Here is a 20,376-nt window from a genome sequence, read left to right as displayed (position 1 = left end):
ATGAGTCAGACAGATGTTTGCCTGTAAGTTATGTGAATTTATTTAATCTACTAAAACAAAAGACACCGCATTGAAGGCAATGCCTCTCCCTTTTCCTTGATACCTTTACTTGGCATTCCATTTCCTTTTCCTTTACTTGGCACTCTATTTACTTTTGAAGAGACGCATGAAGATGAAGAAGCACTATGATCACAGTACTGTTTGCATCCATCTACATTCCTTTCTTTTGGAAGAGATGATCCTGGCTTCCCTGTTGGTCTTCTTCACCTGCATCTGGATCGCACTGACGCCAGATGCTTCTGCTGCTTTTGAAATTAAGAAGTCCCACGAGCAGCGCTCCTCTTCAATGAAAAGAACCCGGTAAGATAGTCATAGTATAGTATCTGCTGTCATTGTCCTCCCTCACCAACTGCCACAGACCTAGGGGAAACCGAGAAACAAATCTCTAATGGTATCACATATTTGTGGGTGACTGCCTCTAGAGATAGCATTCACCCATCAAAATAAATCACCTCTGGGTAGCATCAGGAAGAGTAGAATCTTGGGTCTCTCCCTGGCAATTGTATGCTTATTTTTGGAGAAAACAAGGGCTTGGGTAGGGATCTTCTTTCGGGGAATGTATTTCTTCAATGAATAATGCCTTTATTACTGATAATGATACATGTTGAAAGTTTCCCCAAATTTTTTTGAGTAGAAATTGGTCTAAGCAACAACTTCTAATGTCAAGGACTTCGAGAGTAGATAGTTCCGTATACCAATAATATAGTAATGAAAAGCATTAAAGCCATTTGTTGCCTTTCAAGGTGAGTTTCCATACCTTTGAAATATTATCCTGAATGTCAATACATCATTGTTATTATCTTATCATGAATAATTGAAAGCATGTGCCCACGTGCTAGCGAAAGCACGCAAGCTTAGGAGAGTGTTCATCCTGCTTTACCTGGGACTCCATGGGTTTTAGCACTAAGTGTCCCAGGCAAACAGGAATGGTCAGTCACCCTACCACGCAAGTGACCTCTTGTCTTGGGGAAAGTCTCTCCTTTTCACCAAACACAAGATTTTCAAAACTACCCAGGAGGGGAAATTGGGGAATGAAGGTGAGTTATGTCACCCAGCCAACATTGGCAATCAAAGAGGTGACAGATGTTTCAGCCAGATTGCCCTCACATCTTGAATATTTATGAGGCACTCCCAATAAGATCAGGAAAATGAACATAAAATTTTAAATAAATCCTTGTGAAGCCTCAGGTTTAATGACCAGAAACAAAAGAGGTGTGTGGGGGGGCGGTGGGAGGGAAAATTTATTGGACTCCTAATTTCTGCTCTGCTCTTAAAAATCCAGGGCCACCTCCCACACTCTTTTTCCATGCTTCTGTTCCCACATCCAGATCTGAGATAATATGAAGTTTTGTCCAGTTTAGCCACTTTCTGAGTCTTCCTCAAGGCAGTTAGGCAAGCAATATTAGGGGAACATGAGGTTACACCATCAGACTGAGGGAAAGGGAGATTGTCATAGGAGCTAACCCATCACTATCAATGGCAGAGTTGCTGCAGAAAAATCTACTACGTGTGTTTTTTAGGTGTTATTTAAGGGGCAAGAGGAAAGCATCAGTTCTTTGTGGTGAGGTGCGAATTTTTTTTCTTATGTTGGAGGTCTTGTTGTTAGACCCTATTTAAATGAAGAAGGAACCTCAGGGTGTCTGCTACATGGGGCCAAGCATGTCTGTTTTCCCTTCTCCATATCCTAAGTGAGGTACCCGTTTCAGCAATAAGCTAGTATGTGAGTCATTGAAATTTCTACTTGTGTCTTTTGTTCTTCAAAGAAAAATCCTCTAGGGCACAAGGGACTGAGTAAACCATCAAACCTGGTTCAAAAGTACCACTTAGAATGAAAGCTCGTCATTTTCCCTGAGTGAACCAGATAATCCAGCCAGCCAATTTCTGAGCTGTCACTCACCAGTCTCTCATGCAGATTTGAAGGCATTTTTGACAAAAACACAGAAATTACTATATTAGGGTAGTTTCTAGAGTAAGGAGCCCAGGATTCTTCAGAACTCAGTATGTGAATAAATACTGTGAGGTTCTTTGCCCCACACCCAATCTGATTATCAGTAACTAAATAAGTAATGAATTAGTTAATTAATAATCCATTCTTTTATAACACAAGAGAACTAATAGAATGAACATGGAAGAAAGGCATGATCTTTCTTTAAAAACTGTGAAGTGGATGGATTTACATAACCTGGCGTTCATGTGCATTATTTTCAGCCGGTTTTCATACAATCAGTCCCTTAAATGCTTTGTTATTAATTATTTTCTTTCAGAATATAATCTTACGCTTTACCCCAAGATTCCTCTTTTTAGGGGTGCCTGGGTGGCTCAGATGGTTAAGCGTCTGCCTTCAGCTCAAGGCATGATCTCAGGGTCCTAGGATCGAGCCCCATATCAGGCTCCTGGCTCAGCGAGGAGTTTGCTTCTCCCTCTCCCTCAGCCTCTCTCCCCTGTTCATATTCCCTCTCTCTCTATCTCTCTCTCTCTGTGTCACATGGATAAAAAAAAAAAAGATTCCCCTTTTTATCCAAATATTGTTAAAATCGTTTATCTAAAGATACCCTTTGTTTCTTAAAAGCAAAACAGGAGGAGAAGGAGAATTGGCAAATAAAGTAAATTTTGGCAGGTGAAAAATGTCCCTGTTTTGCCTAGGGAAGAGATTTGGCTCCCTGGTGATGCAAAGAAGATTAGGCATATAAACTCATTGAATATTTATTCATTCTTCCAACAGTTGTATTGAGTGCCCTTTATATGCCAAGTGCCGGGGTCAGGGATTAAGGATGTTAGAGGAACAATACACTGTCTCTGGCCTCAAGAATAGTGAGTATGGAGTCTGCCTAAATCAGCTTGCAAGAGCCAAGTGTTCACAATTTCAGGAAATCTATTTGCTAGCTGTTGAAAATAAACACCATTGAAAATTAAATTATACATATAATTTATAAACATACAATTAAATTATTTCTTAAAAAGGTAATACATACTTGAAACTCACCACTCCCTTATTCCTTTACTATATTTTACGATTATCTCATTCTTCAGGCTATTTACGTCTATCCTATCTGTCAGGTAGAAATCCCATCTATTACATTAAATCATGTTAAATTATGTTATGTTATGTCATATTTCGTTATATTTTACAGCACTACACTATGGACTGTGCACATCTCTGTCACGTCAGTACCTTGCAATCAGCCACATGGGAGTATTTACATTGTGGAAATCAGCAAACACCACAAATAGGGCTGTTTTTGTTTTTTTTTTTTCCTGGAGAACAACTTGCGAAACATTTACCAGCACATCCATGAACCTAACGTAAAAGCCAGGAGGGTCCTAGGGATGGCAAGTCCAAGTGCTCCTGCAAGTGAGACAGAAGGCCGTGCAGAGGTTGTGCCAATTACAGACGGGGTGCTCCTCAGGACGCTGTAGCTGGTCGGGTCCAGCCTTCTCTTGTTGTAAGAAAACTTGAGCCCGGTGTTGCTAGATTCTTTGATCTTTGTAGAAGATGCAGGAAAGTAAGATTTTCATGTGAAATTTTCCAATTTAATATAACATACGGACTATGCAAAAAAAAAAATACGGGCAGACCAGTTCCTAATCTGGTCCAATTTTCTCATCTCATAGGTGAGGAAACTGAGGCCTCATCACTGAGCTCATGATCAGATAGAGACCCAAGTAAGACATAAGAACTGTCATGTCTCAAGTGGGGCCTTCCCTCTGGGTGGCTCTTCCACAGAAATGTTCATCTCTATGGGGTTTTTTCCTTTATAAGAGATGGGCTGTTGACTAAAGTCAGGTGTGTCTTCCCAGAAGTGGGGAGTTCAGGAGCAGGTCAGTCAAAGCCCCAGAGTTGCTCTATAGAAGGCACCATGTCCTCCCTAAGAAAGAGCAAAAGCATCAGGGACCTAGATATAAACATTGGATCCAGAAGTATGAAGGTTGTCTTAGTGATCAAAAATCACATCACCTAATTTTCCTACTTTATTGCATTCTTGGATTTGCATCTTTGTAGCCCATTTTTGCTTCATTTAGTATTTTTCTAAAGGAAAATAATAAATCTATACAAAGTTTTTTAAATGTTGCTTATGCATTATTTGAGACTACTGGGCTTCTGTGTGTACTGGTTCATAATAGAGCTCCAATGAGAAAAAAAGTCCATGTTAAGCAGCAGACATGCTTCTAGAATGACAAGGAGAATGGAATGATAAGGTAGAGAGCCATGCCTGGACCCTTCTTTGGAAAAGATCCAAGATGGCAACTAGATAATTTATAAAGCATTTCTTATACAAATTCAATAATGGAATTTTACATGGAAACAATACAAAGAATCTCAACTATGCTCTCCCTTTTCCAAGTTCTAATCCTTATTCATATAGTTCCATGATTTTTCATGTTTAAAATTATAGTATAGAAACTATTTTTATTTTAATTTAATCATTTTCTATGTTGTTTCACAGATATTATAATGGTTGGTAATTTTAATCACTCCATAGTATTACTTTGAATTAAAGGACCAATTATTATTGAACATTTATTTTCAAATTTGCACTGTGGTGAATCACAGCAGTAAATATTTTTATGCATGTAATTTTCCCTGTACCAATAAAAATTATAATATTACTGGAAATGAATTTTAAGTCAAAGCATATGAATTATCTTCATAGCTCTTGAAATTGATTCTAAAAGGGTTTTGCCAGTATTTGTGCTGTCACCTACAAAGTATAAATGTTCCCATTTTGTCATACCTTTTTAACATGGTTGGCTGCTGAGATTTTGTGTTCGGGGCTCACTTAATCGGTATAAAATGGTATTGGTCTTAACTGGTATCTCGCTGTTAACTCTCTAGATTAAATGTTTTTTATTTTTATTTTTTAAAGGTTTATTTATTTAACAGAGAGAGAGTGGGTGCGCTCACATGCACAGGGGAGGGGCACGAAGAGAGGGAGAGAGAGAATCCAAGCAGACTACCCCATGAGACCAGAGCCTGACACAGGACCCTGAGGTCATTACCTGAGCTGAAATCAAAAGTCGGTTGAGTCACCCAGATGCCCCTAGATTAAATATTTTTTTTAAATATGCTTGTTAATTATATTTTTCCTTGGCTCAATAGTCTATTCATGTCAGCCTACTTGTTTTCAACTAGTTTCATCCTAGTAAACTAATAGAATATATAGACCCTTGGGAAAGCAGTTTTGTGAAGTAACCTGCTGAGTGTTAGTGACTCAATTAAAATGAGTTTGTCATTCCATTTATTTAACCCCAGTGCATCAGAATGACTTAGATGTATTTACTTTTCCTCATCTGGTTCCAGTACTTTTTAATTCTTTGCCTAATATGTCCTCCTCAAAGACTCCCTTAATCTCCCTGAAACCACTCAAAATCCAGTCTTTTCTTCCCCACTTTCTTAGTCACAAAATTATAGTAGAGTTTCTGATACCAAAAAGAGGGGGAGCAAAGACAAAGATTGAGAGTGCTCATGTAAGACTCTTCCATGAACTGAGATTTCTTTGCTCTATTCCATCAGGACTCAGTCTTTTAGAAGATCCTCTCCTCAGACAGAAGTTATCCAAAAGCTTTCTTTCAGTAGCTACTAAAAATGAAGTTACTTTTTCTATAAAAGGGGAAGAGGGCAGAAGACACAAAGTGGTTTAAAATGATATATATATTGAATTAGACCAGAAAGCTCTGAACTAAACCTGATGCTCCATCATATATCAACCCCCTTATTAGGCATATTTGCTTCTCTTTGCCCACAAAGTGTAACAAACATTGTTTGAGAAATAGTAGGTGTAAGTCTTGGTAATAGTTATCACTTTTCGCTTTGGGTTAGAATCTTCTCCTTCCTGGACGAAACAAAGGAAACCTATTTCCATGCTCCCCCTCTTTTTGGATTCCTCTGCATTCCCATTGCCATCCCTCAGGTTCTAGAACTTACTACAGACATTCTGCTCTAATCTCAACTTGCACCCATACTTTCTGCTCATTTTGTCTTTGTAAAACACTATTTTCATCAGTTTACCATTTTGCAGTGTTTTTTTGTTTTTGTTTTTGTTTTACGGTCTTAGTGCAGAAGTAGTTTTCCTTCGGTGACCCCAAGGATCACTTAAGTAACACGTTTAATGCAGATTCCTAGGCTCTGTTTCCTCAGGTTCTGGTTTAGGTGATCAGGGGGTGGAGTGCGTGGATCTAAGGTGGTCGTGACAAGGTGTTCCGGGTCTAAAAACCATATTCTGAGAAATCGCCTGCCAGAGTATCACATCCAGATTTGGTTTATCATCCAAGTTGATCCAAATTTTGGGTTACCTTACCTGCCCACACTTATATAATAAAGAGTAAATGTTGGCAGATCTTCAGCTATGTGTAGTATAAACTGAGAAAATGAGCTTTTATGTATATATTTCAAAGGATACCAAGTTGAACACAGAAGGCTAACCTAAATCAAAATACCCAAAAGCATTTATTTTTCCCCACTTTGGAGGCATAGCAAACAAGAAGCCAGAAGGAGGGAAGATGACAGTACCAAAGCATGGCTCCTGCAATATGAGCAACTTCTCCAAATAGAGGACCATGACTTCGCAATGAGACCTGGATTTGGAGGTGAGTATTATCTTTACAAAACTCTTATGTCACAATCTCTTGCACTGTCAAAATGAAGTTGAAAATCTGAAGCAATTAAGACCAAAACACAAGTGAAGACCATCAATTAAAAAAAAAAACTTTTACAATGATATTCTCTTGAATGAGAACAATTGATAAATTTTAAATTGATCAAAAAAGATAAATATCTTTAGTAAATAGCCACGTTATTTACTAATTACAAATAGTGTGTGCTCAATAAATAGTGAATGTCTATCATGCCTATATGGCAACTACTTATTCTTTCAACTAAAACCTGTAAATTGGATTCTGTGATGATATTCATAAAATCTTATTGAATAAGTTTATAAGCTGGAGTGCCTGGCTTTGGTGAAAGGACTAACACACCAAATGCCATGGCTCTCCCTATGAAACATCTCTGTTCAGGTTTCTCGTTTTATTACTTCAGGCACCTTCCGGAATGTTGGAGTGCCAGGCACTCAGCTGAGCCTGTTAATGCACTAGCTTATTCCACCCTCCCAGTGCCTCCTAAGTAGGCACTATCATGATCCCTAGTATTCCAGTGTGGAAACCGGGGTGTAGAGAGGTTAGGAGATTTGCTCAAAGCCAGGAAAAAAGCAATACGCGGTGGAACCAAGATGCAAGGGCAGGTAAGCAGGACCGCCGGAGGCCATGTAAGGACATACTTGGACCAAAGTCTTTCCTGCCCTCAGATTGTTTAACGTGCGTGCAGTTGCATCCCTGAGGGAACCAAGTTTTCCAGAGACGCACAGGATGTGGTGGAATCAAGCAGTTAATCTGAACTCGCCGCCTTACTGCTAAATCCATCCTGAGGCTTCTGTCATTGACCTAAGTCTCCACTCCCACCATTCCTGAGCTAACAACTTTCCAGACTACTAGAGGTGTGGCTATAGCAGAAGCGAATGTGAAGGTGAGAAGGCAGGAGCCCGCAGCTGTAGAACAGATGCAGCTTTTTCATAAACAACTCATACTTTAAGTTTTCGGAGCGGGCTGGGGGAAACTTGACACTGGCTCTATTGTGGTTATGACCAAGGGAAGCACAACAGGCAATGTAGGTACCTCAGAGGACTCACTTGTTAGCAGGTAAAATAAAAACAGCAGGTCAGGTAGTTGGGATGTTGAGGGGTGTTTGTTGTTTTTTAACTTCGTGGAATCCATTGGGCTGCAATTCTAAGGGTCTGGCTTTGATTTTATTAGATTCGTGACTAAAACATTAACAAGCATCAAAGTCACCTGGGGGATTCTTAACAACAGATTGCTGAGCCCCACCCCCACACCCAGGTTTCAAGTCCCTAGATATGGGTGGGGCCAAAAATTTGCGTTTCTTTCTCTTTTAAAAAAATTTTTTTAATTAACATATAATGTATTATTGTTTCAGGAGAACGATTTGCGTTTCTAATCAATTCCTGGGTGATGCTGATACAGCTAGTCTGAGAATCACATTTGATAATTGCTGAATTAGATTATCAGCATCAGATTAAATCTCGGGGCGTTTCATTTTTTGTTTTTCCAGAGCATTTCGCACACTTACTGAAGTTAATTTAAGATTTTTAGAAGCCTCGAAATTAATCAGGTTTAAAGATGTGTTCGTGTTTTACTTCCGGGACTACTTCTTTGTCTTGTTTTCTTCACATCACTGCTCCTCAGATGTGTCTTCCTTACTGGAATTCTCCCAAAGATGCCTGAACCCTAAACTACAATTCCCAACAGACCGTTTCTTTCCCCTCCAACCAGAGTTTGCCCACAGTTTGGATAATATACTCTACAGCTATCACGCAATTATTCTGTACGTTGGTCTCTATGATTCTGTAAAAAGTTTCTAAAGTCTCCCCTACCAACGTTTAGTTGGAGAAAATGTTACGTAGCCTTGCCCTGCCATGGGCCTTTTTAGGCACTAGAGGGAGCCAGTCGCACAGGAATGGCTTGGACCTGGCCTTTCCCGAACAGCAATTAGAAGCTCAAAATGATGTATGCACTTCAACACCAATACAAAAAGCTGCCCTAATTCCTGTCAGTTTAGGTTCTTCAATTAAATGAATTCCTATCTTGGAGGAAAGGGTTTCTATGGGTCTATTTTAGACCACTGAAAGCCAGAAAGACTGAGAGAAAAATGGCTCTCATTTTTGGACACAAGCATTCTCTCTAGAAAGGCATTATCACTCAAAGTGATTCAAGGACTGGCGGCAGAATCACCTGGGAGTTAGTTAAAAATGCAGACGCTCAGGCCCCACACTCAGGCTTTCTGAATCAAAATCTGCATTTTAATACGATCCCCAGGTGATTTGAATACACTTTACAATTTGAGAAACACGGCTGCAGATGACTGAGGGAGGACCCTCTGCTCTTACCTTAAAACACCTAAATCTTCATTCTCCCTCCCCTTTATCATCCTGGTCCCCCAGAAAAACATAAAATTGACCTTAAATTTCCACTTCCTTTGATCTGTTGGAGATACATGTTAAGATTTTATTTTGAGTAGGAACGCTTTTTTAAAAAGCAATTATTTTTCCTGAGGCTATATTGTGGGGTTATTAAAAATGCAATTGAAATGGGCTACTTAGTGGCAGGTGGCAAATCACCCCACGGTGAAGAAATTTTTCTGACAATCATGGACCGGGGCTAAATGGTGTCCAAATGTCTTATGTGTTCAGTCAGCTCAGGCAGAAAAATCCATAAATTCAGGCAGAAGTGTCAGCCTGGTAGCTCCGTGAAAAACAGTCCTTAACCTTCTCTTGTCTTGGTCAGAACAGCTTCTTCTACCAGTGACCCATTTCTGTTCTCTCAAGGCTGCCTTCCTGGGGGAATCAGGCTGCAGGATAGACAAGACAGGCTTTAATTTATCGTCTCCTTCTTTATACTTGTTCATAACATAAACACACGCACATGCTTCTTTCCTCTTGTGCTAAATGTAACTTCAGCACTTCCTCTGCCTTAATGTGTTTTCCTAATTAGCTTTAACATTAAAACCAGCTGCTACTGCAGTGTTTTTTACTTTTATAAAGCATTAGAAGATTAATTGACTCATTATGTGGAAACAGGAGGATATAAATTTAGGGGAGCTTTTTGTTTAACTTGGGTTATAAATTGCAGCTCATTTTCTTTATGTTTTTCCTACCCTCTACATCTCTCATCACTGAGGGCTTTTTTGTTTCAGTCTTAGAGATGATGATTTGTTTCTTTAAAGTGAAATCAATTTAGCATCTAGATACTGGCTACTGAGTCAAGACAAAAGCTAATGTTGTGAAAGCTGTCCGTATAATCTATGTTTGTCAAGCAAGAGGACTAGCCTGGGAGCTGGAGGGAACTGGCTGTATTCCTGCATTAACTAGCCTTGGGTTTCAGGCAAGCTCGCTGACATCTCCGAGTGAGTTATGTCATATGTCAAGTGGAGGTAACATCGGTTCTACCTACCTACCTAACAAACAGCTGTAATGATAATAGGAGATAATATATTGTATGATGTTTTTTAAGTGTACTATACACATAAGATATATGACTGTTATTTAACAATCCTTATCCCAGCATACATAAAAATAGACTGATGGTCTATCTTTACGTATATAAAAACGACTACAGATGTGTCTGCTACTACCTAGGTATTGATCCTGGGAAATCGATGCATAATGATAACGGTTAATATTTATTTATTTTTACTATATTCCAAATGCTTTATATATGGAATTAATGCAAGTATTTGTGAAATTGTTATTATTTGTGTTGTTATATATGTTACTGATCCAATAATGCTGGACAGGTTGGTCGGTAAGACGTTTGAATGGGGTTAGGTTAAGGACTTGACACTCATTCTTTCATTTAGTCTCACAGCAAGGCTATTAGGTAAGTACCACAGATTTATTTCCCCTATTTCACAGATAAGCAAACTGAGATTTAGAGGAATTAAGGGATTTATGGAAGTTTTGGCTTTAATTCAAGATTAATAGCTAGAAATTCCGTGATTTTTAATCCATCTGCTTTATTACTATCTTCTCTCTTCTGAGACTCAGCTCCTTATCTATAAAAAGAATGATATTTGGAACTATATCCAGCTCCAAAATTCTGTAATTTTGCACCTTGCCTTTACATGGCCCTCCCCCTCCACACTGTCCTTGAGAATGTATAGATACCTAGACCCTGGAGTAAGGTACACTTGGGCATGGAGTTCAAAGGAGCCAAAAATGAGGTCAGATGGCATCTGAGGGCAAACATTTTTCTTCAAAATGGAAGAGCTCATCCCCCCAAGAATAGAATTGAAAGGAAGAAAAAAGAATTTGAGAATGTTTCCAGGAGTCCATTCCTAATGGACAAGCCATGTTTTTACCCCACTCTTTAACCCAAACCAGTCTTCTAACCACCCTGAGGGTCTAGTTCTTTCCAGTGGTAGCATGAGTATCTCCTTGTGTGGTGGCTTTATATGACTGCCCCAGCTTGCAGAAATAGTCATTAACAACTGGGATCTGCTTACAAGTCACAAAATTCTACATGCAAATTGTTCTCAGGTTTTGTCATAAAATAGGTGCTCTGTGAGAAGCACTGTATCATTTTCTCGTCAGGAGTGGGCTGATTAAATGTTTGAGTGCAAGATTGGGAATAGTAACTTGCATTGCTAGGAGCATGTTTGCATTTTTGCTGAATTGCAATAGCAATAACATTTATTTAGTGCCATTTATTGAACACCAATTAAGTTTACTAACTGTGTGTTATTTCTAGTCCTCAAATAAGTCTCCAAGGTGAGTACTGCTACTAGGATTTTATAGGTGAGGAAACTAAGCTTAGAAATGTTACTTACCGTGGATCACAGATGAGTGGTAGAGCTGGGTTCAAACTCTAGTCTGTGACTCTAACACCAGAATTTTAACTAGGACATTTCTGCTACCTCTCCAAGACCTCGCCAGGCCTTTCAGTCCCTTGGACTATTGGAATTAATGGGAATATTTACTCATCCTGAATCGATCCTGAAAGGCCATGAATTTTTATTGTGATATCTCTACTAACTAAAGAAAAAAAGTAAACAAAACAAAAGCATCAGAGCTGAACCCAGTATATAATAGAGTAATCCTGAAGAGTTCCCAAGTTAAGGCATAACCATAATTATCGTTAAACAATTTTTAAATAGAATTGTCATCATTAATGTATAGAAAGTAATTGATCCAATACTGCAGGAAGTCGTTGGTGGTTACGATGCAAGCAAAGTGTTCCTGAAACCCAGAGTGGGAAATGTTTTTGAGTGACAAGCCCAGGGCCTAGCCAGCTGGAACCCCTGTAAGTAAGGAATGATACGAGGGTATGTTATGGAATATAAAAGGAAATCTGTCTTGGTAAAGTGAAGGTAACTTCAACCAATTAATGAGGGGAGTCCTAGATGGTGGACAGGGACTGGCGAGGCATATCTTGTTTTATAATGTGTTGTGCATTTATTTATTTTTTAAGATTTTATTTATTTGACACAGAGAGAGAGATAGAGTGAGGGCTCACAAGCAGGGGGAGTGACAGGCAGAGGGAGAAGCAGACTTCCCGCTGAGCAAGGACCCTGGGATCATGACCTGAGCCAAAGGCAGTTGCTTAAAGGATTGAGCCACCCAGGCGTCCCATGTGTTATGCATTTAAAACACAATAATTAGGCACTTTGTTGAATGATATGCACATGTATGTCACATGTCACAAATCCAGACGTTAATTAGCCTCAAGGAGGAAGTTTTCCAGCCCAAACCTTCTCAATCGCAGAATCTTGACTAAAACAACCACCTGGGATCCACCTAGGCAAGATTTCTGTTTCTGCAAAAGTAGTTGAAAGTATTTTTTTTAAACTCAGAATTCTACAGAGACAAAAAATTTAATTGAGAATTGGTCACTATGAAAAGAAAGCATATGAAGACTACATGTATAAACATAAAAATTATTTTAACATATACATACATCAAATTCCATGCATGGTACTAAGTGAGGAAGTTGTTAACATCAGTTTACCCTCATACAGGAACTGGTGAAACCCTTTGTGAGGTGTAAAAGGAAATGTCTTGGTCTTGGTCTGGTCTAGGTTTTCTTATGGCATTGTCATCCATGTTCTCCGGACCCATGAACCAGATTCATTGAGACCCAACTGCAAACAAATCTTAGCACTTGTCTGAATTTTCTCCAATTCTGACTTTCAATGCATTCTCATCAAACACATTTCTAAGGATGTTTGCTTCATCCCAACTGCAGGTTGTGGTTACCGATGTCCTGCAAAGAGACCGTTGTGAGTGTGTGGAGGCCCTGTGTAGACTGTACTCTGGTCTGTGTTCTTCCAGCCTGCCACGCACTGCCCAAGCAGAAGAAGCTGATTTTTTGGAAAGAGAGAAAAGGCTCCCACATTTTTCAGAGTCATGAACTCCACAACTACTCCACTCCCTGACTATAAAATATGATCGTACCATAGAGAATACATAATTCTACATACTCTTAGACATGTTTTTGAAACATTGTTCCCTTTTAAATCACTACTAGCTAAAACAAAAAACAACAAAAAAATTGAACACACTACTTCTATACCATAAGTATACTATAAGAAGGAAAATGTTGGGTTATTTCTAAGGGTAATAATGTATAATGTGTATATAATTATGTATATATAATAATGTCTAATGTGTAATAATTATTGAAATAACATTTATTTACACATGTGCCTTTTTATTGTAATTGACTATATAATAATATATGAATAGATAATGGAGAAATTTGTTGTTAAAAATTTTTTTTAAGTAATTCACTTGCAACATTGATCTCTCTCTGCTTTGAATATTACAAAATAATTTTAATGATCTCTAAGTATATCAGTCATTCTTCTTTCTGAAGGGTCTCCAGTGCCAGTAGGTATAGATGTCCAGGTTGAAAGCATTGACAGCATTTCAGAGGTTAACATGGTAAGTTTCTCTATGAGATATTGGTCTTTTCCTGAAAAGATAGAGAATAGTGTCAAAATCACTGGTGTTTAAAAAAAACAATTTAATTATGTATGTTACTATTATGTATTTTTTCGTAGAGTGGAAGTTACTTTGCTCTCTATTCACTCTTTCTGCTTGAAATTTAGATTTTATATGTTATTTTTATCATATGCAAATACCACAATTAAAGATAAAATGTAAAAAAAAAAGATGAAGGGGCGCCTGGGTGGCTCAGTCATTAAGCATCTGCGTTCGGCTCAGGTCATGATCCCAGAGTCCTGGGATTGAGCCCCGCATCGGGCTCCCTGCTCAGTTGGAAGCCTGCTTCTCCCTCTCCCACTCCCCCTGCTTGTGTTCCCTCTCTTGCTGTGTCTCTCTCTGTCAAATAAATAAATAAAATCTTTAAAAAAAGAGAGAGAAAGATATAAAAAGAGAGAGAAAGAGAAAAAAGTAGGGAATCTGTTAAGGAAACCAGACCTAGAAAATATAAATCAATTAAATTGGTAGATCAAATAATCTTTTTATATATATACTTAATATTTTTATTTATAGTGATTCCTCCAACTAGTCATTGCCATCCAAATGCTAACTGAATGAAAAATTATAGGACATATAAAAATTCCAGCAAATACTAGACAAAATTTTCTATGACTTGTTATATTTGTTTCAATCTTCAGTTAATGTTCTTGTAGTCCTCATCATTATCGAATTTGGTATTTATTTCAAGTTTCACTATGAAACTTCCTTCATTTTAACCACCCTACTCCCAAAGGGAATAGCACCAAGGGTACTCACTACTTAAAAATGCCTTGTTTCAAAAGTTTTGTCTCTTCCCTGACAAAAACCAGCTTCTACTGACATTTTCTTGAGTCTGTTGTACTCCAGGAACAAGTACTCTTTACCTCTGCCCTGGCATAATCTCTAAATTATCCCTGAATGGCCCAGTCTGCATCTAAAATTCTCATTGTCTCCACCCAGGTGCCCTTAAAACCAGACCTTATCCTTCTCTCTTGAATAAGGTGAACTCTGGGACTCAGTATCAGCTAAAACTGCACTGGGTTCTCCATGCCCAAGGTGAAAATGCTTTTTAATTATAAGTAACCCCCAGTGTTGGCTTCTTTTGCTTCTCCTTTATCATCTTCCCACGCTGAATTCACTTTCAATTCCTTGAAGTTTTACCCCACTCTCTTCTCAACATGGTGCTCAGCCTGCTTTCTCATGATGGTGCCTACTAGTGGCGATGTTGATGTGTCACTGAAATGTACCAATGTCTGCTATTTGACTTCATGAGCTCAGATCTGATTGAGCACCTAATTCTAAATATATGCTTACTAAAGCAATCCATGCAGTAACCCACACAACACCCTCTAGAGTAGTGTTATGGGAATGAATGAATCATTCTATTTATTTGCCCTCACCCTAATTCAAAATTACATGTCTGATGCTCCCAGATTAACCTAGAGCAATAATACAAAGCACCTCTATTCTGAACCTTAAAAAAAAACAAACTAGCTCATCATTAATTGGTGACTTATCTGTAGTTTACTGAGATTTGTCTTTTGCTTATACCATAAATGTCAAAGTTCTGTCACATGTACTAGTTCAAGAATAATTTGAGTATTGTTGGGAAATAAATGATAGTAAGAAGTAAACAGTTGTGAAAGGTGAAACACATCATCATCATCCACACCCAATGACTTGGATGTAGCTAGGGGAGTTTTTGTTCACACAAACAAGATGTTAAATGTAGCATCTAAGAGCCAAACAAAGCTCAAAGTATTGACTAACCATTTTTTTTCCCTGCTAAAATAATGTTAATATAGCTCCATCTGCCCCCCATCTTTCTCTCTTTACAATTGGGTTACACACTAACAATTCAGTTCCCTCAGCCATACTGGGTCAGAATCTCAGGGTACTAGCTTCTGGGGAATGTGCTGTTTTGACAAATTCACAGGTAAGTCTTTTGAACACTAGAATTTGAGAACCACAATTTCTTGGTATTCTTTCTCTCTCTCAAGCTGAGGAAAATCGTTATCTCCATGTCAGGATCTCTGACAGCACGCTTTCTATTAACAGCTCTAATAAATGCTGTGTCCATTTTTGTGGGACTATAGTTTATTCAACTTGGGGTGGGGGCTTCTTTAACAAAAATAATACAAATGTATGGATACAGAATCCATTATAAAAGTGAATATATATTTACAATGAAAAAAATAAGTCAAAATAAAATACAGGGCCATGTAGTTCCAAATCCTTTTCTTCTGAGATCTCTTCAGCTGATTTCTACCAGTGCTTATGTAGAAATGTTTCCCAGTTATAACCTGGCTTCCCTTACCCAACTTGAATTCTCTCTGGTTCCTAGAAACTCAACATTCACCAGACTCCAGGTGAAGGAGAGGCTCTGCAACTCAAGCTCAATGGCTTCATCCTAAATCTGCCTGAAAATACAATATAAGCCATTCACTTTATAGGTCATTAACACCCATGCCAATCAATCTAGAACTAATGGTATTAATTGGTCATTCTGAACCATATTCCTCTGGCTTTGACTTGTCTCTTCTTCTCTCTGCCTAGGACTTTACAATGACTTTTTATCTCAGACATTACTGGAAAGATGAGAGGCTCTCCTTTCCTAGCACAACAAATAAAAGCATGACCTTTGATCATAGATTGATCAAAAAGATTTGGGTACCTGACATCTTTTTTGTCCATTCTAAAAGATCATTCATGATACAACTGTGGAGAACATCATGCTGTGCGTGTACCCTGATGGAAACATCCTCTTTAGTCTCAGGTAAGGAGGGCTGTGTACCTTCTTTGGCTTCCCTATACCAGGGTTGTCTACACCAAAGCTAGTGGATCTCACTTCTGACTAACTCACAATATTACTGTCTGTTTAGTCATGCTGAAGGTTGGGACACAGGCAGAAAATGTGATTTTTCCTTGTTCTAACTTTTAGATTTTAAAGAAGAGTTTTCTACTCTATCTACATATCGTTGGAGAATGATATCGTTGGATATCAGCATATCATTGGAGAATGATGGAAAATAAGGTTGGACAGAGTGGGCCAAAGTATGGAAATCCCCAAAAGTCTGGCCCACAATTTTATAGGTGCACAAAATTGCTTTTCTTCTTTACGAATTATACATTACCAAGCGGTCTTGGAATCTTGGATTAACTAAATAGTTTTCTTAATTATCTCCTTCATTTTTTACAAGAAGGTATAGTCATTGTTCAAATTACCGCTAATTTGTTTTACTCCCTTTTCATGTTTTTAATTCAAAACATTTTCTCTGACACTATGCTGTAACAGCCCTCCATCTTTAATTCACAACATGTTCTTTTAGCCTAATGAATCCTGTACATACTGAATGGCTTATCATTGGTAATTCTAAAAATGCTTAGTAAATCCAAGTAATTCAATGTTTTTCATGTCTTAGAAATCCCAGACTCTGTCGTAAGACTCTGGAAAAAAAAAAAAAAAAAGGCTCCCCAAAGGATATCCATGTCCTAGTCCTTGGAACATGTGAAAGTTACTTTATTTGGCCAAAAAAAAGTGGGGGGGGATCTTAGCAGATGTGATTAAGTTAAGGATCTTGAGGTAGGAAAATTATCCTGGATCAGTTGGTTGGGACCAAATGCAATCAGTCGTAAGTAGCTTTGTTAGAGAAAGGCAACGTGACCATTAAGACGGAGACCGGAGTGATGTAGCCGCTAGCACAGGGATGTCAGGCGCTGCCTGAAGCTGTAAGAGGCAAGGGATGCATTTTCCCCCTAGAGCCTCTGGAGGGAACAGGGTCTTTCTGACACCTTAATTTTGGTGTAGTGATACTAATTTCAGACTTCTGTCCTCCAGAACTGTGAGAGAATAAATTTCTGTTGTTTCAAGCCACCAAGTTTGTGGTAATTTGTTACAGTGGCAATAGAAAACTAATACAGGTTGTTTTTGTGCACTAAAAACACCGTGCTCGCTTTAGGACAAAGGTGCTATTGCCATATTGCTGTCAATGTTTTTAAAAAGGCAATGAAAGGAAAGTAATACTTTCGGTAGAACTTTTAAGTCAGGAGGAACATGGGACTCGGAACCATACTGGAGTCAGGCCTCACTAGGAATCAGAAGCAGAATGGCAGCGTCTGGCCAAGGAATCAATTGTTTAAAACTTTCAACTTCTTAAAATTAATTATTTTGATGAAAGAATTAATTCAGTAGATTGTCCTTACCCTGCACATTCCAAAGAATGATTTCTGGCTCAGTCTCCAAGCTCTTCAAATATCCTGCCTGGTAAGAGGATCTTTGTTGACCCTGAGGCCTTGGGCCACAGCAGACAGTCTATGCTAACAATGGGATTTATGGAGGAGGCTTTGAGTTACCTGGTATCAGCTTGACCTCCGGACAGGCTGGAGACCAAGGTCAGCTGGACCTATGGGACCAACTCTCAGTTCTAATACTTTGGACCCCAGGGTTCAGGTAGCTTCCCTGGTTGGCAGTACACAAACTCTGCTAGGCTCCTCTGAACTTTCTTCTCACCTGGTCCCTGACTTTTGAGCTTCTGTGTTTGTCTCTGCTAAGTGCAGTCAGCCAGAATCCTCCATCTGCAATATCTGATCACCCTCCAAATCTGATCAGATTCCTCATCTTCTACCACCCCCAAGTGATGTCTGATCACCCTGGCCAGCCTTCAGCGAGGATCCCGTTAGGTTGTTTTAGCTAGAACCACCCTCCCACCCACCTCTTACGAGTGATGTTTCCTCTGAGTAGTTTCCATCCACTGCCCCCAACCCTGCTTCTTGGCTATAAATCCCTACTTTTCCTTGTTGTATTTGGAGTTGAGCCCACTCCTCTTTCCCTTGTTAATAAACCAAATTATGGTAGTTCCCCTAAATAAATTCTTCCTTACTGTTCTTGAACAAGTGTCATGGATAGTTTTCTCATTACCACCACTTACTTGACCACTTTGGTTGTTAATTTATTCATGTCTACTATGAAGGAATAGACTCAAAGACTTCAGAGGTCCCTTCTGCACACATCTACTTATATGTGGATTTTTTCTTTTTTTTGATAAATACAGTACAGTACTGTGAATGTATTTTCTCCTATGATTTTCTTAATAACATCTCTTCTTTCTAGTTTTACTATAGGAACACAGTATAAAATACATATAAAAATATGTGTTAATTGACTGTTTATGTTGTCAGTGAGGCTTCTGGTCAACAGTAGGCTTTTAGTAGTTAAATTTTGGGGGAGTCAAAAGTTATATGTGATTTTCAACTGCGCAGGAGTTGGCGCCCCTAACCCCTGAAGTGTTCAAAGGTCAACTGTAGCAGGAATATACCAAAATGAGTGTTTTGTGACACAAAGTCATCCAGATACTTCCCTGGGTTGGCATTTTGCTGCATGACTATTGACAGTAGAATTCAACCCCATGGAAGATAAAATGGCTCTACTTCTCTGATTAACTCGGGGGCACCATGGGTAGGAGCAGCTGTTGCCTTTGTTTTGTGCAGACTTGCTCAGGGGCCTTCTATAAACCTCTGATCTGTTGTTGTGGATACCGGAGTTTGTACTTTGAGGCAGGATCATAGTATAGCAGCCTCTGCCTAAAGCCAGAAAAATCTAGGAGGATATAAAATTTGAAAAAAACAATCCTCATCAGTATGCAAGCCTTAATAGCACCTGAATTATGCATTGATCACATATATCTATAACTGAAAATGCTCCAGGCTTTCTCCTCACTCCTGGAAAGAGCATTTTCTCAGGTAAACTTGCTTTGTGAGAGAAACCTTTACCCATAGGTTTTTATTACCACCATCCCAGCCCTTTATGACTAGAAACGAAGTTTGGATCTTTGAAAAAGCAGAAAATATTTAAATCTATTTAAAAGTCATCTCCCTTTGAAGTATGTTTTTCTGAAGACATCGGAGCCAAAAAATACAGAGGGCGCAGACTAGGAAGCAGTGAGATCAGGAACAATCTTTAGGGCAGGAATTCCTGTGTTAACCCTGTGTTTTCAGCAAACTACACACCTTCCTGAGTTTGCGTCCTTAGACATTATTTGAATAGAGGATGGTAATGCCTGTTTCACACTATTCTTCAAAGGCACACAAAGCAAGCACCACAGTAAGGGAGTTTCAGTATTACAGGTTTATTTGGCCATATGGTGAAATGATCTGCAGTTTCTGTTTTCTCTCTCCTTTTATAGGATAACTGTTTCAGCCATGTGCTTTATGGATTTCAGCAGGTTTCCTCTTGACACTCAAAACTGTTCCCTTGAACTGGAAAGCTGTAAGTCTTACTTCCTGATGGAATGAGTACTCATGATCTGAACATACCATCACATACCTGCACGTATATAAGCATGTTCTTAACAAGCATTTAAAAATCTTGATATAAGTTAAGTATGTTGGTTCAAAATAATTACTTTTTTTTTTAAACCAAAGATGATGGCAGATTGTCTCTCAAAAGAGAACATGCAGGGAAAGGATGTTTTCATAGTACATATTCTGTAGTTTCCACCTGGTTATAAAGGAACAAGTTCCCTAAAAGGGTATATTCTTGCTGATGTTATTAACATAGACTGACACACCTCCCAAATTTGGAAAGCTCTGGAATTCATGTTCTCATATAAGTCACAAACTTCCACTAAATGTACTTGCGTTCCCCAGAAAAAGGCAGCTCTAGACATAGACCCTCTAATCAAAGCCCTGTCAGAGGGCTCTGAGCCGGCTCCTTGTCAATCACTGTTGCTGACCCATCAGTTGGTTTTTTGTTTTGTTTTGTTTTTGTTTTTTT

The 20,376-nt window shown here is 38.7% G+C and overlaps 1 protein-coding gene across 1 annotated transcript in view; it reads left to right on the top strand.

Annotated features, from left to right (window-relative positions):
* The first annotated feature begins 235 nt into the window (after positions 1–235).
* GABRR3 (gamma-aminobutyric acid type A receptor subunit rho3) overlaps positions 236–20,376 on the top strand; it is a 43,127-nt gene continuing 22,986 nt past the window's right edge. The window contains 6 exon segments of the mRNA XM_021687950.1: positions 236–360; positions 6,533–6,645; positions 13,498–13,565; positions 16,161–16,305; positions 16,308–16,380; positions 19,787–19,869. Of these exon segments, the coding sequence (XP_021543625.1) occupies positions 236–360; positions 6,533–6,645; positions 13,498–13,565; positions 16,161–16,305; positions 16,308–16,380; positions 19,787–19,869 (607 nt within the window).

Source organism: Neomonachus schauinslandi, chromosome 1 (assembly GCF_002201575.2).
Source record: "Neomonachus schauinslandi chromosome 1, ASM220157v2, whole genome shotgun sequence".
NCBI classification, from domain to species: Eukaryota; Metazoa; Chordata; class Mammalia; order Carnivora; family Phocidae; genus Neomonachus; species Neomonachus schauinslandi.
Note: the sequence above shows the minus strand (reverse complement) of the source record. Positions and strands in the feature narration are given on the sequence as shown.